General features: G+C 43.8%; 3 protein-coding genes across 8 annotated transcripts in view; 1 reads left to right on the plus strand and 2 right to left on the minus strand.

Moving 5' to 3' along the window:
• CPSF3 (cleavage and polyadenylation specific factor 3) overlaps positions 1-284 on the minus strand; it is a 31416-nt gene extending 31132 nt beyond the window's left edge. For both annotated transcript variants that reach the window (XR_001941420.1, XM_018560007.1), the window contains exon 1: positions 176-284. Coding sequence is in view for 1 of the 2 variants with exons in the window: in XM_018560007.1 (XP_018415509.1) it covers positions 176-246 (71 nt within the window). In the remaining variant the exon portion in view is untranslated. The remainder of the gene's footprint in view (positions 1-175) is intronic.
• A 212-nt stretch (positions 285-496) lies between these two features.
• Positions 497-13720, plus strand: ITGB1BP1 (integrin subunit beta 1 binding protein 1). 5 transcript variants are annotated; one of them, XM_018560001.1, is made up of 7 exons: positions 497-516; positions 1969-2070; positions 3465-3543; positions 7771-7907; positions 10098-10190; positions 12034-12183; positions 13583-13720. In XM_018560001.1, the coding sequence occupies exons 2-7, from the start codon at positions 1999-2001 to the stop codon at positions 13664-13666; spliced, it is 615 nt and encodes a 204-aa protein (XP_018415503.1). In that variant the 5' UTR covers positions 497-516; positions 1969-1998; the 3' UTR covers positions 13667-13720. The 5 variants fall into 5 exon arrangements, with proteins under 5 accessions (XP_018415503.1, XP_018415502.1, XP_018415504.1 ...); XM_018560000.1 differs by lacking the exon at positions 497-516 and having other exon boundaries at positions 1912-2070; XM_018560003.1 differs by lacking the exons at positions 497-516; positions 1969-2070 and adding an exon at positions 7618-7693 and having other exon boundaries at positions 3484-3543.
• A 7943-nt stretch (positions 13721-21663) lies between these two features.
• The window catches only part of ASAP2 (ArfGAP with SH3 domain, ankyrin repeat and PH domain 2), a 193414-nt gene continuing 192592 nt past the window's right edge, over positions 21664-22485 (minus strand). The window contains exon 28 of the mRNA XM_018559990.1: positions 21664-22276. Coding sequence (XP_018415492.1) covers positions 22202-22276 — 75 coding nt within the window. The 3' untranslated portion in view covers positions 21664-22201. The remainder of the gene's footprint in view (positions 22277-22485) is intronic.

A 22485-nucleotide genomic window follows, 5' to 3' on the forward strand; every position in this document is an offset into this window, starting at 1 on the left:
GAGCGTCCAGAGCACACTATGATGGGGGATGCAGTCAGCATGCAGAGTACAGTATGGGGGGTACAGTCAGCATGCAGAGTACAGTATGGGGGGTACAGTCAGCATGCAGAGCACAGTATGGGGGGCGCAGTCAAAGTTTAGGCACGGTATATAAAGATCGGTATGGCTGACGTACAGCGGTCTGATAAGAAGTTGGTCGCTCTCCTCCGCTGGAACAGTTCCCTCTGCTTTCCTCTTCGCAGACATCTTTACAGTCAATCACATTCCCAACCAGACAGCCACTCTTCCGCCAGTCCTCTTGTTTCTCATTCCCACCACTTCCGGTACACTTTGTCCTTGTATTGAAGGTTCCACCGTATATTGAAAGTTCCGCTGTGTGTACTTGTTGAAGTTTCCGCTGTGCCCCTGTATGGAAGGTTCCGCTGTGTATTAAAAGTTCCGCTGTGTCCCTTTGTTGAAGTTTCCGCTGTGTCACTAAATGGAAGGTTCCGTTGGATACTGAAGGTTCCGCTGTAGTGGTGGGTGTTGGTCGGATCTGTGTGTGTAGTGGAGGAAGATGATGGTGGGTAGTGGTGGCGGTGTTGGGGGCTCTTCTTGGATTGGTATCAGTCTTTGTTTTGTTCCTCCACTCTGTGTTCCTGCAATGCGTATCATGTCATCAGTGTGCAGTGTATATAGGTCATTCTTCGTGTGTGTTACATTCTATCCTCCCTCAGTGTACACAAAATAGGTACAGACACATTTTGGTAGTCCCGACTCTCCCAGGGGTGACACAGCCATCTGTGATATTCCATGAAAGCTCTTCCTGACATGTAGAATGTCCATGTATGTCATTGTGTGACATAACACAGCCATGTCCATGTATGTCATTGTGTGACATAACACAGCCATGTCCATGTATGTCATTGTGTGACATAACACAGCAGCATGCAGACTGGAGTAATATTGTGATATTAGCATCATCCTGATCAATTGTTATGTTGTATTGGCCGTATTGCGGTACGCAATGCTTGGCGGCAGACAGTCACATGGGGTTGTTATATATTGCTGGTATAATATTCACACAGGGCATGCCACAAGTCATGTGTACATCTTATATACTGTACATACAAAGCTATGACTAATCCAGAATGAAAGTGATCAGACAATGCAATGTCCATGTTTTCGAGAGTAAAAACACGTCTTTATAAAAGGAAAAAAAAATGTGCATTTATTGGTTTTTGGGGGGCCTCAGAGGGTCCCCTTCATCAGGCTCAGAATGAAACAACACCAAAATACCAACACCTTTAAATAGACATACATAATGAGTGAAACAACAGACCCCTCCCACACCTACACAGCATCAGGAATAGCAATCAGCAATTGAATGGCAATTTTTCATTAAAATGGACTTTTGCTGATCACTTGAATTGGTGTGCTGTAGTTTCTCCATTCACAGATCCTATCAAAGGGTCTGTGAATGGATGATGCAGCTGTGTGTATGGATGATGCAGCTGTGTGTATGGATGATGCAGCTGTGTGGAAGGATTCATGCACAGCCATGCCGAATTAAAACATGTACACAAACCCGCAGAACCCTGTGATTCAGGTAAATGGGTGGGGTGTGATCTGACCATGTTTCATATTACACCCTAAATATGGGGAAAACATGGACTAAAATAGGGAAAGGTAACCTTGGCACTCCAGCTGTGGAGAAACTACAAATCCCAGGATGCCTCTGCCTCCAGAAGTCATGCCTGTGGCTGTCCACGTCTTGTAATGTCTCCTGGGATTTGTAGTTCCAAGTTGTTGTTTTTTTTTAGTGCCGAGGTTGCCTACTTCAATCTAAAAGGTAAACATTTCATAAATCCTGTTTTACGCTCTCTGTATATATTGGGCTTCTCTTGGGTGCTGTAAACAATGAAAGAAGCAGCGATATCTTGGTGAATGAAACAATTTCATGACACATCACCTTGTTCTTTCCCCCTCAGGACGTCCGGATGGAATTGTGACAGGAGAATGTTCCGCAAGGGGAAGAAACGACACAGCAGCAGCAGTTCTCAGAGCAGTGAGATCAGTACGAAGAGCAAGGTGTGTGCCCATCACGTCGTCTGTGTAAGAAGGTCGGCTACTTCAATGAGTATTTCCATCTTTGCAGCCAAATTGGGGTAACACCGATTTCATATTTGTTACATGTTCCCATTCATATAGCATAGCTTTAAAAATGTACATTTCTGCTTCCATATTACTTGTTCTTTTCTGAAAGAAAAGTAATTTTGAGTCTGCCCTAATAAAGGATTAAAGGTCGAGATGCATTCTATGTTAATGGGAGGAAGCTCAGTCTGTCCCTAGTCTTTCTCTGAACTGTCACTTTATTATTATTATATTATTATACAGGATTTATATAGCGCCAACAGTTTGCGCAGCGCTTTACAATATAAGGAAGACATTACAATCACAATATAATTCACGACAAAATAGTAAGGAGGGCCCTGCCCCTGAGGGCTTACAATCTAAAAGGGAGGGGGAAATGATACATGAGGAGGTAGCTGTGTGGGGATGAATTGTTTTAGAACGTGATGGTTCAGTGGTTAGGTTGAGGTGGGATAAAATTGTGCAGGGAAGCTCCAAAAGCCGCTATACGGACATCTGAAAGGTAAGAAATGTTTTTGTTTTATTATTTTTCGTTATGCTGTGTGGATGGGAACACATAACAAACATGTAGTGGGGCTCTCTCAAACTTGTGTGCAAAAGTGGAAATAGATTTTTACTCCTGTGATGGACGGTACATCGTGAAGGATGATACAATCTCACTTTTAGTTTACTAATACTGTATATATTGAGATTGTAGTCCATCATGGGAGCGAGCTTGGAGCGGTGACTACTTTACAACACACACAGGGGCCATGGGGAACAAAAGTAGCCCCCCTCCAGAAGGAAGGACAGTGTCAGCACCAATTCAGAGATGATTTGAGGATCTACAGCCGAGTGATACACAAATAAGTCCAGTATTGTTAATAGTTCAGGTATTTGAATGGATTTTTAAGATTTAACTCCTGAGTTTAGTGTCACTTTAAAGTAAATAAAGTGAATAGTTTTACTTGGATGACATTAGTGTCGTGAAAAATGATATAAAATTCCCTATAGGTACGGTGGTGGTCAGTGAAACTATTACCACACTGATAACTGAAAAAAGTCCTGGTAATGGAGAGGTGTATATATAGGCTGGTTCTCAAGTGGTTAATATGGAATTCCTTTCAACATGAATCCATAGAGCACCACACAGGGTCTTAATTTCTGAAGCTTGTGCTGTGTAAGTTTCTGTCTCTCTGCAGCCTCTATCACCTACCAAACACAAACCTCCAAGGCACGCTCCACCTGGTTGTTGGCTGTTCTTAGTTCCGACACCTTTTATAGGTTGCCATTCAAGTCGCAGTGGAAATGTTCATGGCGAGTGTTGTAATGGTAAATGTTGTGTCTCCTAGTCTGTAGATTCCAGTCTTGGAGGCCTTTCCAGATCCAGCACAGTGGCTAGCCTGGACACAGATTCTACCAAAAGCTTTGGTGAGTTCCTTCGTAATATTAGAGTTACTAATAATATACATCTGCTCCTAAGTTTAAATGATTATGCAAAACTGTGACTAACATACCCTCCCTACTGGCCCAATCAGTTGCAGCAGGGGCATTCCCTGCTCCTTTGTGACACGTAGCTGGCAGGGTGGTGGTGATGTGTGTCAGTTTTGTGCAGGCTTGGGCGAACTGGACTTGCACCATGCACCCACACATCACTAATAGAGAGGAGGAGAGGGGATCGGAGAGGCGTAGCCAAAATAAGAAGCAACCACTAACTGAAAATAGAACTGAAGATAGACATGGCCCCCCTTCCATATGACTCCATCTCCTCAATTGACAGTGCAGTTGTTATTCCTGTGTAAGGAAAAATAATATTAACATCCACACCTATTTATTTGCAAATACCACATTTCCATTGACCTCAGATATGCAGGTGACCCAAACATCTGAAGGTGTCTGTAGGTCCAGCTACAGGCAAACGGCTAAACCTCGAACCATCTATATGTGCTTTTGGTTATGCTGTGGAGCTGAGAGGACCGAGGTGTGTGCGGACTCCTCCAGAGCTGGCTCATCTCCTTCTATACAGTAGCCAAAGAAAAACGTTTTCTGACCTGTCTGACTGCTAATTTCTTTGAGGTTTCTCAGCTTCCAGTGTCTGCTGAGCCAATAAACATGAGACTATTCAACAATCCATCCAAATGCAGCCAGATTGGGCAATGGTTATCTCTGGTCAGGGAGCACCTTTCGGCGTTGGATTCAAGGATATAGGCAACATTTGCTTTAGATTTTCAAATGGAAACATTAAAAATGTCCTTTAGTAACCTACACAATAATTTTACATGTGACATAACTCCTTTCATTCATTGAGGCTGGATTCACACCTATGTGTTACGCTGATGCCTGTCAGGACCCCTCCTTCGTCCGAATCGGATTTTTCAGTCTGCTTTTGTTGAAGAAGCTGGTCCAAACAGAGCCCATTGCCAATCAGCTGAACTCATTGTTCAGGTATTATGACAGCACACTCACTGATGCCAGAATACAACAGATCGACAGCAGCGATACCTACATCCATGCTGTTAGTGTGGATGGGGGTATCAAGAGGTTTTTTGTTTTTTTTTTCCTCGTTCAGCCCATGAAGCTGCACAGGGAAAGTCTACTAGTGTGTGCCCAGCCTTAGTCTACATGGTTTCTGGTTACCAGGAGCATTGTGGTTATTCCTGTTATCAGAGACTGCAGATAGTCTTTTGTTTCAGACAGGCTATGTCTGGAAGATTAGAGGATCAGGAAGCAAAGCCTGTATATATAAAGAGCAAATATATGATGCCCCCAAAGAATATATAAATTCATTATAAACCGGACATAGAAACAAGACCTTTTCCATATGGACACACATGATATGATTCTTTCACATTTCTTTTTTACATGTATGTGTAAACATTTTTAAAACTAGTTGGCTATATGAACTCCTGTTTCTCAATTTTTAAAGTATAGACCACTTTATAAATGTGAGTCTCCTTATTGAGATGTTGAAAGGTGATGCGAGGAATCTGACACTGCACTGTTGCCCTTCTGTTGTCTTGTACCAGTCTTGCCACTCTCCGTTCTGCCCTAACATTGACTAGTCGCTGACGGCCACAATTCGCACGTTCAGACCCAGATTTTCGGCTGACAGTCCAGTCTTTAAACACTTTAACAACAGCTGCTCTTGAACATTTAACGAATTCTGCTGTTTTGCTGATACTCGCTCCATGGCTCCGAGCGCCAACAATCATCCCACGTTCAAAGGCTGTTAAATCGCGTTGTTTACCCGTATCTTCAGAAAAAAATCATTTCTACTGTCGTGGTAAACAACCTGCTTCCCTATTTATAATGGTCTGGCCCTCTAGCAACTTCAGCGCGAAATTATAGCTAATTTGCCTACAAACGTCAGGTGGTCATAATAATCTGGCCACTCAGTGTATAATATATTGTAATGTTGGGGAGCTCACAGAGCACTCGCACAGTGTTTTTCATAAACCAAAAAGTCTTTATTCTTTTTCTTCACACAACTCACAGATGAAAACACAACTTCAGGCTTAACTTCAGCATGTAACACAAAGTATATTGTCTCAACGACTCAAGGTTGTCCTCTTCATTCAGTGTCCCAATCCCAGTACTCTAACGTTTGCCTCAACAAAAATAATTTGTGCTACTTTATACCCTTTAACCGCTTCCAACACTACTCCTCCAGCCTCCCTGGCTTTTCTGTGTGTGGCTCCACCACACCACCTAGCTTGGCCCTCGTGTGTCTCCAGCACACACCCCACCAACTCTCTGAGCTCTGGTCTGGGCCCTTAATAAGGCTGCTCTCAGCCACCTGATCACCAGCAACACCTGACCGTGCCAGATTTCTGCTTTGCTCCCTGGTTCTGGACTGTCAGCCTATGGTGTTTCAGAAGGCTGCAGCCAATCTGCTCTCCTCCTCCCCTATTTAGGACTTCCTCACTTGTTGCTCTTGGTGCGAGCAACAAGTCTTATGCCTTGTTCTGTACCCCTTGTGGCTCTAACTATCCCTGGGATATTATTCCCTGCGCTTGATATTGGATCTTTGTGCCTTTGGCTTCCCTGTACCAGCTGGTATCCCTGTTTGGCGTTATCCTCTGCTTTGCTCCTTGCGCCCCTACTATAGTATTTCAGTGGTTACATTTAGCATATTGCTGCAGACCTTAATTGCTTTCACCTGTGTACTGTGAGTCTCTCTCTATACTGCATTCATTGCCTCACTTCTACTGTGTTTTCCCTCTCCAGCCTTTGTGTGTTGCTTCCTCCTCTTTTCTTGATTTTTTTGTACTTCAGTTCTGTCACTTACCTTCCAGTGTATCTTCCTATGCTTTGCTGTCAACCTTTATTTCTGTGCTCCTCTCTTACCTTGTGGCTGTGTTTGGATTCGTCCTTGTCTGCACACCCCCTGTGTGCATACATCCTTTTGTGCTTCTTTATGTACTTTTCTTTCTGTTATCCTGCTTCTTTGTATGCATGTGCAACGCACATCTCCTGCTTACTTTTGTACGTTACACCTTCCTGCTCCTAGGTGTGCCTCTAAGCTACTTACACTCCCCGGGTGTCCTTGTTTAGCTACCCTCTTCAGTATACTCTGCTGTTCTGCTGTGCGTTTTGCACTTTTTGCTTGTGACTTTCTCTTTCTCTCATTGTTTTCCACGTTTCCTAGTTTCCTATCTTCCTCCTCCTTGGTTACTACTTTCTTCCCTACCTGTTGTTTGTATCCAGTTCCCCTGTGCTTCGACCAGTCCTTTGCGTCTGTGTGGGTGCGCTAGAGGGCCGCAACCTGGAAGGTGTCCAGCAGCCAATCATCCTCACCACTAGAGGCTCTGTCGAATATCTGGCCCTTCTTAGATTCTGCGCCTCTAGTGCGTCCTGAGAACGCACAGACCATTAGTTCCTCTCTCTCTGTGACATCCCAGATATCCCTCCTGTCTGTGACTCCTACTAACTCCTCAAACCCCAGAGCTCACATACCCTAGTGCCCGGTCCCCAGATCCAGATCCCAGTTACAATCTGGAAAAACCGGAAGAAATGAAAAGGCCAGCTGCTTCTTCTTCCCTGCAGAACTATTTGCATTCTAGAACCTCTCGACCCCTCTGGCTGAGAGTCCTGGGTGACCGTGTTGCCAGCATACTCCGTGGCATTGCCACCCTGCCACTATATATATATATATATTATTTCGGTACTTACATGATTAATTTACTACGATCTGAATCATCAGAAGTGTGTGTGTAAATTGATTAGATTAGGAATACATGTGAGTGGCTCTATAGAATCTATCATATGACATGGCTGTGTAAATGAATACATTAAAAAAACTCCAATAAATATTAGAAAGTAACGTTTCCCAGGGATAAATTTGAGTACATTAGAAATACAGGAGAGTCGTGAGCTGGTATTTGTTATGCTATGATAGATGTTTAATCATTTCCTGACTAAGCTTTGCTTCTCACCCCCAACATTGCTGTGTACATATCTTACAAAACAAGCAGACAGGAAGTGCACTTCCTCCTATCTCTGCAGAGCTTGTCTTGTTACCCACAAGGCACAATAGAAGCAATGCAGACCGTCCAGGACAAAACAGCACCGCACCATAGAAGTAAATGAGAATGATTATCGAGTACTATATTGGTGATCTGTCAACCCTTTTAAACCTTTCCTGTCTGCCGCCCACAGGACAAGCCACTGGAAACTCTGATCCGTGTGCCGAGTTCAGGGTGAAGTATGTGGGATCCATTGAGAGAGTACAGCCTGAGGAGAACAAACCTCTACAGGGACCTCTGGATCTGATCAATTACATTGATGTTGCACAGGTACACATGATTGTTTGGAGTCAGCAAACAAGAAGGGAATATATGTGTAAAGATATGATGAGACTTACAGAGCATCGGTATTAACAAAGAGAATGATACTAATAATGGTAAAAAGGGAAGAAGTTTGCTGGTGAGCTCTGCCTCTCATTTTTGTAGCCATATTGGGAAAACACCTACTTTATACCTGTTACTGTCACACTTACCTGGTTTACACACTTGTTTTTCTCCCCACTGCCCTTAGTGCTCGGCTACCAGCCCATTGCAGATCACAGGCCAATCTCTTGCCGCCTCTCCTTTTATAGAGTTGGTTCACCCGTTGCTGGTGTTCAAGCGACATGTAGCTATATTAGCTGCCAGACCCCATGTGTTCCTAGTTATCTCTCTTTGTGTTTCCTGAGATCTCCTGTGCTTTTGAGAGTTTCCCTGTGCTTCCTGTGTACCCCTGGGGATCTCCTTGAATGTCTGTGCTCCCTGCTCTGTTGTTTTCAGTGTTCCTGCTGTCCTCAGTGTGTTCCTGTGAATATTGCTTGAGACCCACCATTGCATTCACCTGTGTGCTGTATGTCTGAACTGCCTGCACCGCTGCACTGCATTAGATTTCTCACACTTCAGCTCTTGTCTGTCTGCTCTTCTCCATGCCTCCACCTGTGTTGTGTTTTTTGCTCAGCAGTGCTGTAAGTCTTTCCCCTGTGTTCCTGTACCACTGTGCTGCACACCTCTTCCTTTGTGATCCTGTATCTCCATGTCTATCCATCATCACTGTGCAACGCACACTCTGTCACCGAACCCAATTTCCCAGCGCTTCTGCTCTCCAGTGTATGCTGTACCAATGCACAGTTATCACATACTCTGAGTAGTACTGGTCTCCTTTCCTGTGTGTCTTTGAACACCTATAATGAGTGGAGAAATAACCAGCACTACAGAGTTCCAAGAATGTCAGATCTTGTTTACTGACATCCAATCAGGTCTTACAATGTATGGCAACATTTCAGAACGCACAACGGTTCCTTCTTTAGGCAAACAAAGTCACAATCGGCTGATCGAAGGAGCCGGTCGGGAAATCTTCATACAAACAGAACTGGCAGCCAATGTGTTGCTGACTCTGTTCGGGTATTCTGAGCAGTGTATGGCCAGCTTAAGATCTTTAAAGCTGTATTAAACGCTCAACCTTTTTTCAATAATGAATCCAGATTAAACAAGTATTCATTGCCCAGCAAAGTATTTGCCCAAGCACTTACAGTCATCATGTTTCTAAACAGCTGCTCCATCTCTCTCAGCTCGGCTCCCCTGAAGTTATTGTCCCGTTCAAGATCTGGGCAGTGCTCTAGGAGCAGTATCCGTTGTAAGGCCCCATTCACATCCTGTCCGTGCCTTTGCATTACAGCCCCACAGACCTCTATGGGGCCTTTCCCCTTCATCTCTTTGTCTTTGACCTCAGGACATAGCCCCATAGAAGTCTGTAGGGTCATGCTTGTGTAGCCAGGAAAGTGAGACTTGCAGCACTAGGTGTCATAAAGCACTGGAGATGGCAGCTGTTGGATACAGATTAATTTGCATCTGTGGAGGAAGGGGGGGGGGAGGGGGGCAGGGGTACGGGATTCACCTGGACAGTCCGGGTTTTGAATGCTGTGTCCGGCTTCATGGCAGCAGAAACCCGCATAGACTGTCTATTACCAAGACATTCTATGCGGAGACATGATGTCAGGCAAATGGGTAACCAAAATTAAGACAGGGGCTACTGGCCCCCCACTGAAAATAGACTCAACTGTGATATATCCATATGAATGGGTGGCACTATTTACATATGAATATGCCGCGACTCATACTCCCCAAAAAATATTTGCGCATCACTAGAGTGTTCATGTTTCGCTTGAAGAAAAGGTGGCAACCCTAGGGGGAGGGGATTACTTTAAGTCAATGCAAAGTGGCAAACCGTATAAATACACTTTGTCTGAAAGAGTACTTCTCCATTAAAAGGAACTGTGCAGCTCCACCTTCTGGTCAGCACTGAGGCTTCATCAGCAATGACTGTTCATCTTCTTAGCTGTGAAACTGGCAGTGAAGGATTTCATTACAGTAATTCATAACATTGTCACATATTTGTCATAATAAGGATTTATCACTTACCTGCTAATCATGGAAATGAAATATATAATAATCTTTGCATTATATTTGTATTATCTTTTATAGCAAGATGGAAAACTTCCCTTTGTGGCCCCGGATGAAGACTTCATCATGGTCGTCTCAAAATATGGTATTAAAGTAACTACCTCTGATCTGTATGTAAGTGGCTTTCCCATTATTGCTGTCCTTTTTACATTCACACTTGGTTTATCATCATTATTCATTATACTGTCCCATCCCCATCAAATGGGTGACCTGCTGGTGTGTGTGTACTAATAAGAAAAACTATTTATTGTAAGTGTAGCTTTACTATAGGACTGGTATATGTGAGTTGGGTCTTATCAAGGGAAAATCTGTATTATCTGGAGTACTGCTATAAAAGTTATTTTTTATGTAGATTACAGAGCGGAAAATCCCAGTGAGGGAGCATGGACATGACTTTTATTAGAACTAGGGATGCACCAATACCAAGTACCGTACTCCGAACAAGTACAAGTACCGATACTTTTCCAGATCCAAAACTAGACTAGAGAAAAATTCAAAAGTTAGGAGGCAGATGTTATTTGTAAGGAGCACACGGAGCTTCTGGTATTTGTACATCTCTGTTTTAATGTATGATATATATATCTATCTAGATATCTAGCTATCTAGATATCTAGATATCTAGATATCTAGATAGATAGATAGATATATAGATAGATATATATAGATAGATAGATATCTAGATAGATAGATATCTAGATAGATAGATAGATAGATAGCACCAATACCATTTTGCAAGTACTAGTACTGATACTTGCCAAGTACTCACAGATACAAGTACTGATACTTGCCAAGTACTCACAGATACAAGTACTGATACTTGTCCAAGTACTGATACATTTTTGGTTAGTGTCATGTGACAGTTTTTCTAAAACAATACAGACTAATGATTTCAGGACAGTGGTGGAGCGCCAGAGCCAGGTCCCAGCTGCAACCTCTGCAACCCTGGTAGTTCTCATGAAAATGCCAAGTATCGGCACTGGCATCTGGAAAGTATCGGTGCATCCATAATTAGAGCAATCATTCTCCACCAGTGTGCCACAGCACAATCAAAACACAAGTTCATGAAATGTACTGTAACGTGCACTACAGAGGCACCAGCAAGGCACCCGACTGAGCCTTAGCAACAGATTACTCCTTCGTTATTAGATGCTGCCGGCGGCTACAGTTTAAGACCTCATCCGGAAGCCTTGCTGGTGCCTATCTAACGCATGTAAGACCTGGGGCCTCGGAGTCTGCAGGCGGCCATCGAGGCGTCCCACACCGCGCCACTACAGACTTAATAAAGCACATTTCATGTTTTTTGACGCGTTCCGTGAACGTGTGCCAAAGTGCACGTTTTTCCCCCCGCTTTTAGCGCACAATCACAGGATGGGGCGCCTCAATATTTTGCATAGTTTTAAAAGTTTGCCTTGACTCAGAAAAGGTTGAGAAACCCGGCATTAGAACATAGCAGTCTGTTACTTTGCCTGATCTCTCACTGCAGTGATATTATACAAACTTAATTGGGAGCTACTTATCAAACCTCATACGCCTTTTGCGGTGTACAGATAAAATTCCGCGACACTGCATAATAGTGAAAGAATGGGGAACAAAACCCTTATGAAAAGGGGAACTATGAGGAGGGTCCAGACTTCCTGTGTTCTACTGGGAGTAGATGAAAAGTAGTTTACAACATACAGTCCAATAACATCTAGTATATGATGTTACAATGCTGCATCTCCTGAGTCCTGACAGTCTACTAAAGTGTGACTGAAGAGAACCTGTCAGAGTAAATGGCATTGGAAGGGTCAAAGCCAAAAGCAGCCAATTAAATTCCAGGAATGATTTCTCTAGTAAAGTTCAGATCATAATAAATGGTATCTGATTAAAGGTTATGCATCCACTTCCCCTTGCAGCAGCTGTATTTCCACAGTGATGTCTGGAGATGAATCATGTCTTTCATATTGCTGCTTTTCAGGATGTGTTACACAGGCACCCCCTGTATCTCATTGTGTCCATGGTGTGCTATGATGACGGACTGGTGGCAGGAAAGAGCTTGTTAGCTCTGAAGACCAAAGGTGCCAGCGAGGAGCAGTACAGCCTGTGGGTGTATCAGTGCAGTACTCTGGTAAGTACACTATGATGAGATCTCTGCAGTTAGGAATCACAAACAGGAGGAACTTGCTCTATCCCAAGGCCCCGTTCACACCAAGGCATCATCGTTTTTGTGAGTTGGTACACGCGAGTTCAGCTAGCTTGCTTTGCACATAAAGACGCGCGTTTTAACTGGCAGCTTAAGAAACATTGCGGTCAGTAGACAAACACACACGAGACTGTGCAACGTGCTTCTGTAGTAAGTTTCCATTGACATCAATGTAACTTTTTTGGGGGCTTTGCTTCTCGGGTATGAACAGGGGCCATTGAAGATGATGAGATTTCTTGCATTGGATGTTTTAAAGTGCTTTCTACTGCGCAAAAACGCTGAAGTGTATTTCCAGTTATATAAGAAAATTGGAATAACACCTATTTTATATTTATTTGTTCCCATTCACATAGCACTTCATTCACTAACCGTGTCTGTAATGTGCTGTGAGTTCTCATTATCAGTTGTAAACTAGAATTGAGCACTGATTGCCCTAACAAAGGGTTAAATGACTTAAGACACGTTGGGGGGAATTTAACAAAACTGGAGCAGACAGAATGTGGAGCAGTTGCCCGTGGCAACCAATCAGCATCTCTCTTCAGGTTGCTCAGGTCAGATCTGAAAATGACACAGAGAAGCTGATTGGCTGCAGTGCAAATCTGCTCCAGATTCTACTCCAGTTTTGATAAATTCCCCCCATTAGCAGATATGTTGTTTAAAGTGTGTGTGCGTGTGTACGTACATACCTCTACCTCTTTTTAATGTGTACCACTGTGGAGATTTTTTTCTTCTCTTCTTATCCTGGATTTGCAAAAGGAAGTTGGAGGAAATTGCTGTAAAGTGAGGAAACGTTCCCTTTTACAGCGTTGTTACTGGAACAGGCGCTCCCATTGGCGATATTGTCACTCATCTCATGTTATGGTGACAACTGTAAAATTTTGGATTTCCAGTCGCTTTCAACCATTGATGTTGGTCACTAGAAGAAACCGTGTCGGTAAATCTCGCCGGTGGGGCCCAGAAAGTAATAAAAACCGCATAGCGTTATAACCCTTTCCAACTACATCTAAAACTGGGGGGAAAAATGGGGTATACATGTTCTTTAAATTTGGGTAGACAGGTAAGGGTTAAATCATCTGCAGTTTTACATTACAGTCTGTGTCTCAGTAAGGAGAAATTTCCCCTCGTTTCCTGGCCCTGTGATCACTGTTACCTGAACAGGAAGTGAGGGGAAACCGCCTTCTGAAAATATTAGCTGCCTGGCTGTCCTGGGCTTTGTTACTGATTAGGATTTATGTATTTTAGATGGTCAGATCTGTTGAGTATGATGTAGCTGTAGAAGTCGATGTTTATGACACCGACAATCTCCATTGTTTCCTCTATACAGGAACACGCACAGGCTATCTGTAAGGTTCTCTCCACAGCCTTTGACTCTGTTCTCACTGAAAAGACTCGAGTGCCTGCAGAATAATCACCCCGCAACACTGGTGACAACAATTGTGCCTTCTGTTCAAAGACGCCTTCCCACTTCACTGAGCAGGTCTGTCCATAGACTCCTTTCACCGAGATAGGTCTATCCGGAGACACCTACACGCTTCTGTCACTGAGCAGGTCTGTCCATAGACTCCTTTCACCGAGATAGGTCTATCCGGAGACGCCTTCCCGCTTCTGTCACTGAGCAGGTCTGTCCATAGGTCTATCCGGAGACGCCTTCCCGCTTCTGTCACTGAGACGGGTCTATGCGGAGAGGCTTTCCCGCTTCTATTACCAGGAAAGGTCTATGGAGAGGCCTTCCCACCTCTATCACCAAGACAGGCCTATGCGGAGAGGCCTTCCAACTTCTATCACTAAGACAGGTCTATGGGGAGACGCTCTCACGCCTATCACCAAGACAGGCCTATGCGGAGAGGCCTTCCAACTTCTATCACTGAGACAGGTCTATGCGGAGAGGCTTTCCCGCTTCTATTACAAAGAAAGGTCTATGGAGAGGCCTTCCCACCTCTATCACCAAGACAGGCCTATGCGGAGAGGCCTTCCAACTTCTATCATTAAGACAGGTCTGTGTGGAGATGCCATCCTGCTTCTATCATCAAGACAGATCTGACCGAAGACACCTTCCCGTCTATGTCACTGAGACAGATCTGTCCAGAGAAACCTTCCCAATTGTGTCACCAAGACAGATCCCTACTGAGAATATAGGGATTCATGTAGATTGTATATAAGACAGAGCTCTATTTTTTATATTTGTCTGTTGAACAGTTCAGTAACACTAATGGACTGATAACATGTCAGTAGAATGGTACTGAAGTGCTGGATGTTCCCTGCTGAAGAGTCATTGAACATCACTCAGTTAAAGATTGACAAAGGTACACTAACCACATGTACAAATGAGGCCACATTGGTACTTGGTAAGAGTGGAGCTCTCTGTACAAGGTGAAACCATTGGTACTTTTTGAGTAATAAAGCTGAACTCCAGGCTGGGGAAAAAAATGGAGTGGGCTCCTTCCCTCATACCACACTGCAAGGGTTAAATGCTCCTTACGTCTAGGGGTAGAGGGAGTAATACTGGCTGTATTCTCTGTTCTGGCAGGCACTTTCCATCAATGCAACTAGTCCCATGAAGGAAGGTGCTTCTGACCATGGCCGCATCCTTGCCTCCTCCACGTACGGTGCAGGGCTAATAGCCTTGCATTGTACATGAGGATGCAGAGGGACTGCCCCCTGCCTGGTACGTCAGGGAGAAGAGGAGAGGGCCGGAATTGGTGTCAAGGTAAGAATAACACCCATTCCTCTGCCACCTGGACTTAACAAGCATTTAACAGTTACAGTGGGGTTTGCAGCTTGGAGTTCAGCTCTAACAGGCAGGTACAATACACACGTATGTAATCCACTCTTTCCCCTTTTCTGTCTGGCTCTTGTGTCTCTCTCATTCTGGGTTCATTCCTTCATTTTCTATTCCATCATATGCACAGTAAATAGTCTGTATGGACACGTTGTACTGCCTTTGCTTGGCTTCCTAATATCTGCAACAGGGTACCGTCAGATGTTGCAATGGGCTGATTTTGTTGTTGTACAGATACCCGAAGCCAGCAGATGATACAAACCACCGGTATGTAAATTGTAGGTACTAACCGGTCCTCTAAAATACATGTTTTACTATGATTTAGATGTTTCTGCTCTACTACATATCCTAGAGGACAAATTGTATTAACGTATATATTTGTATTGTATTATACTGATGAAGGTACAGTGTTTAAAGGTTTAATCCACCAGCAGCAGATATTTCAGTCACGGGTGGATGACGGTGAGGTACATCATTTATTGTGGGTTTTTTTTTAAATGTCACAGATTGCATTTGTGAGTTCTCCTTACCTTCCCTAGCTTCATGGTCTTAAGATAGTGTGAGGCCCTTGTGATGGCTGTTTAACTAACCAATCACATCCAGTGGGAGGAGCCAGGGAATGATAGGTGGAAATATGTATGTGTATAACATTTTGTAAAGACGTACACCCCATGGAAATTGATGACTTTTTTTTTTGTACACATGTTTGAACATTCAAGCAGCACAGATAAAGGTGATATACTTGAGTGAAGTTTTCCCTCTTTTTTTTACTCATTTGTTCAACAAATAATATCAGTAGATGTAATGGCGTTCTGTGCAATCATTAAGTACACTCTTAGTCCCAGAAGCTGATAATGCCGCTGCAAGAAATGACTAGCTACAGGCATTGTTCTTAACTGCCCTCCAGTCCCTGACATTGAATCTGTGATGGCTTTGACTAGTATTCCATAGTTGTAAGATTGCGTTCTTCCTTGCATGAACTGCAAATGGGGGTTTTAAAGGAGAAGTATTAGCAGAGTAAAATGTACTTCTCCCAATACTTTGAGGCGGCATGGAGCACTGCAGCTGTCACATAACAACTCTATAGATTGAGAACTGAGCGACCACAAACTGCTGATCGCTCAGCTCACGATCATCTCCGAGCAGAGACTGTCAGTCATCGCTCCACGCAGGGATTCCCCCCCCCTCCCCTTTCTGTTCCTCTAGCCCTCCACTGGGGGGACAGACGGGAGGGGGTGGGCACAGCTGTCTCTGGATTTAGAAAGACAGCTGTCAATTAAGCAGCGTTGTGGATCCCGACAATATTTTCTTTCCGGATACAGCATGGCTCTGCGCTGTCAGCATATAGCAGGCAGTAGCCTGGGTTGGGTCACAGGAGGACGTTAGTAAATTAGTTCTCTTTTAAATATCCACACAAAATTTCAATGACATTCAAATGGGGGCTTTGACTAGTCCAGTTCAAAATGCCCTATTTCTTCTCTTTGGGACATTCCTTGGTGGATTTGCTAGTGTGCTTTGTATCGATGTTGCACTGAACAAATAGCCCCACATTTTCATCAAACATACTTAAATTTGCAGAATTCCTAGTTGATAACTGTATGCTCCCAAGGCCATGAAACAGCAAAGCATCCACAAACAATAACATTTACATCACCATGCTTCACAGTTGGTATGTGGTTCTTCTCCTGTAATGCAGGCTTTGCGCCAAACATACTTGCTGTTACAGTGGCCAAACAACTCTGTCTTTGTACCATCAATCCATAGAACATTTTCCTGGTACATCTACACCACTTTTGGATTCTTTTCCTTAACCTAGAATGATTTATTTCAACTTCCAAATTTCTTGCCATAAGCATCCAGCACCTTCCTTCTGAGGGCCTTAGGTAACTCTTTTGACCTTGCTATAAATCACGCACACACACACACACACACACACACACACACACACACACACACACACACCCTAGATGTTGGGGGGTTAAACAAGACAGGTTCCACCTGCATACTCCCTAAGGATGTTCTGATCCTTAACACCTAATCCTGAACAGCTGATTCTAATTGAATGGATTTTAATTGGTGGTAAATGTGGGGGGCGTGCTGACTATTTTCCACTTGACAAATCTGAATTTAGATTATGAGAAGGATTACACCATATCTGTTTTATGTATCATTTGTTCAGGTCTGCCACCTTTAGCCTTCATTCACACTGGAATCGCCGCCACGTACAGCTCCGTGCAGGGCCGTATCAAGCAGCTCCCGGGAAGGACAGGTGCAGCCCCCGTCCTCTATGGGACTACTCGGTCGCACGCCCCCTACGCTCACCCGCTTGTGAGGGTGAGTGTACTCGTATGCTGACAGCATGGACCCTGTCTGCGCCCGAGCCAGGAAACACGCACCCCTATGGACCTGCACTTGAGGTGAGCGTAGGATGGCGTAGTCCCACAGAGAAGGACAGGGGCTGCAAACTAATCACACGCAGCACCTGTCCTTCCCGGGAGCTGCCCAATACGGCTGTGAATGCAGCACCGAGCTGTAAGTGCGGGCAGATTCCAGTGTGAATGAGACCTTATTTGTACGCACTGTCTGCAGGAAGATTTTGATGTTGGCAGGTTGGAAAAGTCAGGAATTTCCATATACACTGAGTGGCCAGATTATTATGACCACCCCATCAGTACTTCGTTGCGCCGCCTCGTGACTCCACGAGATGTTGAAAGGTGATGCGAGGAATCTGACACGGTGCTGACTACAGTTTTTATAAAGCACCTCACAAAACATTTTGAAAACTTGATGGCTTCCTTTGATAATAGTTTATAATATGCAGTTGTCTGGAACTAATCTGCATACACTGCATATTATAGGGCTGGATGGTTACAATCTCCATCTATTAGATTGTAAGCCCTCTTGTCTTGAATTGCGATTGTAATGTCTTCCTTATATTGTAAAGCGCTGCACAAACTGTTGGCGCTATTATAATAATCTAAGTTATCTAGAAAAAAAAAACTGGTAAGCAACTAATCAGTCTACGCGTGGATAGATAAATAGTGGTCTACTGCCGGCTATATGCTGACAACGCAGAGCCATGCTGTAGCCGGAAAGTCAGGGGAAAGGTGAACACAGGAGCGCGCAGTTCACTGCAAGAGCATACAACAGATCTGACCGCAGTCAGAACCTAATTAAAAGCGGCTTCTGAAATCTACAATCTAAAAGAAAGGTCTCAGTAGAGCAGCTACAGGTCTTGTTCTCTTATTTTGCACCGTACGGTACATATGCAGGTGAAACTCGAATAATTAGAATATCGTGCAAAGTTCATTTATTTCACTAATGCAACTTAAAAGGTGAAACTGATATATGAGATAGACTCCTTACATGCAAAGCAAGATAGTTCAAGCCGTGATTTGTCATAATTGTGATGATTATGGCTTACAGCTCATGAAAACCCCAAGAACCCCAAATCCACAACCTCAAAAAAGTAGATTATTACATGCAATCAATAAAACAAGGATTATTTTTAAGCTGCATGAGTCAAAATCTGTCATGTACGTTTACATTTGAAGGTTCAGTTTATACAATAGTTGCATTGAATTTTAGAAAGGTACAGGCTCCGGGGGAGGGGGGCGTCCTTGCTTCATTCCTTAGGTCCTGCCACACAGTCTGATCAGGAGGACATCTGTGCATGGATGCCCTCCTGATCGGAGCAGTACTGATCAAATGTCACCATTGTGACAGCTGTGTCCATCCAGTATGTGATGGAGTTTTGGATCTTTCCTCTATGTTGATCTGTGGGGAGTCGGATGCAAATGGATATGTGTCTGTCTTCATCGCATTACCCCCGATCCGGCACGATCAGGACAGGCAAAATTGATTTTTTTTTTCCGAACCTGGCGGGTAACCGTGTGGAAATGGACACCTGTCCATTTAGACCCGGCTGGCCGTAGACTAGCATTGAACATCTGATCAGGTCTGCTTGAAAAACTGACAGTTGGACCGCCGGGTGAAAGGGACCTTAGAGAGTTAATGTTTGAGAATACAAGAATGGAGGGCCGGGATAACCTCCGGCTAAGCTCATTTTAGTCTTTTGTATTCACTCGTTAGAACCAACAATTTCAGAGGCACCTCGTTAGTGGTGTGTTGTAATGTTGCATAGTGAGAATTCTGGTTCTGTGACAGTTTTAGTTGCAGGTTAAAAACTGTTTTACCCCCAATGGTGACTGTTAGGAATGTGGTGTTCTATGGATCTGAGGCAGATAGATTTCCCACAAGTCACATGTGGCAGGTTCGCCCTGACTTCTATAGCGATTATTATTTTGTTGCGTTAATGAAGTCTGTCTGGAAAAAAATGCACACAGAGCATATATCTGACCTTTGCTTTGTATTTGGTTTGTTTGAACTGACAATCCATCATGTAATATCACATACACCGTATAGGACAGAGGAGTGTCAGCTAGCAACTTTAATACTACTTTAAGGGAATCATTCACTGGTATTTAAAGGAGAACTATGGGGTAAGTGTTTTTCCCCATAGTTCTCCTAAGGATCACGGGAGAACACAAACTAACGTCCTCCAGTCACCCAAAGCTCAGTATATTGCGGTATACAGAGACCGCCGCAGCTGGGACGGATCCCGACATTACTGTTGAGATCCGCCCAGCTGCGTGAGCGACATCTGCCAGCTGCCCATCTAGAGGCAGATCCAGCTGTACCCTCCCCCGTCCGTTCCGCCAGTCAGCGCTGCAGGGAGCGACAGTGCAGGGAAATGATCGAGAAGTGAGCGAGCAACGGTATGTGTGCGCTCACTTCCCGATCTATTGAGCCGACGTGTGACAGTTTCATTGGCACACGTCGGCTCGAACTATGAGGTTGAGTGAAAATCACTCACCTCAGTTCTCCTTTAACTCTCAAACTTTTTCAATAATGAATCCAGACCAAACAAATATACATTGCCCAGCAAAGTATTTCTTTACATATTTGCCCAAACACTTGGGGTAAGTTCACACCAGCCACAGTGCGTTTCCGGCCTGATTCTGACCAGAAAGCACTGGATCGCATTGCAGCTGGCTCACTTTGTTGTGGTGCAGGAAGGGGGTGAGGAATCGCATTGAAGTGAATGGCACTGCAGCCTCGCCCTCTGGCCACAATGCAATTGGCCGCACAGGACTGCAAGGGTTAAGTGCTTGTTTTGTCTAGTGAGCTAAAATAATAAAGTTATACTCATCCAAATCGCATCCTGGCTTGCTTAGACTGATCCCTTTAGTCTCAATTCCCCTTCGCTCCAGAGGTCTAAGGTTCTGTAAGTCATCATGTTCTATAAAGAGTATAGAACGTGAGGACACTGGCAGGAGCGCTGTAGAAGCCAGCCAGCATTGTGGTTCGGGTTAATATATAACTTCATTTCAGCCCCCTAGACAAAATTAGCTCTTAACCCTTGCAGTGCGGGGGGTAGCTCCACGGCAAGGGTTAAGATCTGATTTGCTCAGAATTCTTCTTTAATCCATGCGTTGAGTCATTAGCAGGTTTCCCACACACATATAATTGTCTTCAATGCTGAAACTAGCATTTGATTCACATAGCTCAGCATTAAGGTGGCCATACACTTTACAACCATCACAAGATCTTAGTCTTGCGATGGTTGTAAAGTAATTTTAAAAAACGTACGATCTGCCCATCTTGGACAGGCAGATCGACAAATCCCGTGTGCTCCTTACAAATGACAGCTGCCTCCTAACTTTTGAATTTTTCGTCCTCGCTTCGGCAGGACATATACTAAAATTGAATTTTTCTCTAGTGTAGTCTTGGAGCTGGAAAAGTATCTGTACTTGTACTGAGTACGGTACTTGGTATCTGTGCAATCATTAGTTATAATGAATAGGCTCACATTACCAGTAATTGCAAAGGAAAGCTCCAGTTGTAGATCTTATAAAGCAGTGGTGGCGAACCTTGGCACTCCAGCTGTTCCAAAACTACAAATCCCAACATGCATCTGCCTCTGGGAGTTATCTTCTGAAGAAAGCTAAAAAGAATGAAAGGTTGTAATAGCATTGCACTGAAATTGCATTGTGTCCAATGGGTAGATGTCATGGATAAACCCAAAACCCTTGCCAAAATCATTAGTGGTCAATGTTTTTTTTTTTTTTTTAAAGCCAACACTCCCACCACCATCATTGGTGGTCAGCAGCATTTTATAATCCAGTCAAAACAATGTCAGTGTGCTCACCCCCACCAATGGTAGCCACTGGCACTTTAAATCCCACCTAGAACAACGTCACAACATTGGTGGTCAGTGGCCCTTTGATCCCCATTAATCATTCCAGCAATCACATGTCACATACCCCCCTGCCAGTCGTACAATGTACCAAGACAGGTGAATCTTCGTGTTAACCCCTCCATAGTGTGACTGTTCCAAGCAATGCTCAGATTGGGTAAGCGGTGAGCCTTTTCTCTTTCTGTTACGGACTAAACAAGCCCCTGGCTTTGATATTGTTTGAAAGGAAAGTGTATTTCAGTTACTTTATCACCTCATCAATCCTCAGCATGTTCGGCATTAATCTGCATCTTTTAAATCTGCTTGGAGTTCAGAGTTAACACAAGAAACGACCCAAGAACTCGAACAGCCACTCTCAATTCAAAGTAGGCAGCATAGAGGTTTATTCGATTGGTCTGGTTATTTATTAGCAAAATCACACAGAGCTAAACGATTAGTTCCATAAAAAAGTAAAGTTAATTATATAGAAAACATTTTTTTCCCTAAGAGTCGTTAACCCATTAGCTGCAGACGAGTCTATAGTGCATTGCCCTGCAATGTATTTCAGGTTCCTCTTTAACAAGGAGTGGGGATCTATAGACAGAGACACCGTTACTAAACCAATAATCATAGAAAGTCAGGCTCATATAAAAGATCCTGGGAGTTTAAGACTGCAGAAATCTCTACACTTCAACAAGAATATCTACATCCGATTGGCAACAAACTTCCGTACAGGAACAATAAATATACACTGAATTTGGAGTCTGGGCAGAAGCCTCTCCTCCTGTGGAAAGGTGATGAACAGAGGGAAGAGTTCAGCTGGCAGTCATGGCGGGTGGCTCTATCTCTTCAATATTCTCTATAGTGCTGGAGGTCTTCTGCTCAGCTGGACTCGGGAGACGAAGGTCCTCATAGTCCTGGGTGGCTTATTCCATAAAAATGTGTACAAAGGACACAGGAAACGCACCTCGTCTTGATGGCTCACCATCTATATGTCCAATCTGTGAAGGAGATTAAGATACAAAGTGAGTCAGGGTCACACATTATAATCCTACTATGAGTAGTGATATAGCTGGCTAAAAAACTATTCTAGGCTTTCACAAACTAACTGTTTGCTACATCCAAATACTTGTATTGCATCTTGATGTTGAATACCAGCTCCGCCTCTCTCTCCTCCTCGTTTCTTGCTCCCCATTTGTTTAAAAATCTA

This window comes from Nanorana parkeri, unplaced genomic scaffold (genome assembly GCF_000935625.1).
Source record: "Nanorana parkeri isolate BGI_ZX_2015 unplaced genomic scaffold, ASM93562v1 scaffold425, whole genome shotgun sequence".
Lineage (NCBI taxonomy): Eukaryota > Metazoa > Chordata > Amphibia > Anura > Dicroglossidae > Nanorana > Nanorana parkeri.

Excerpts from the sequence above, each read along its gene's own strand:
- ITGB1BP1 (XM_018560000.1), top strand. The coding sequence starts at position 1,927 with ATGAAACAATTTCATGACACATCACCTTGTTCTTTCCCCCTCAGGACG. Across the intron at positions 3,544-7,770 it reads AGATTCTACCAAAAGCTTTG|GACAAGCCACTGGAAACTCT; the intron begins GTGAGTTCCTTC and ends TGCCGCCCACAG. Across the intron at positions 7,908-10,097 it reads ATTACATTGATGTTGCACAG|CAAGATGGAAAACTTCCCTT; the intron begins GTACACATGATT and ends TATCTTTTATAG.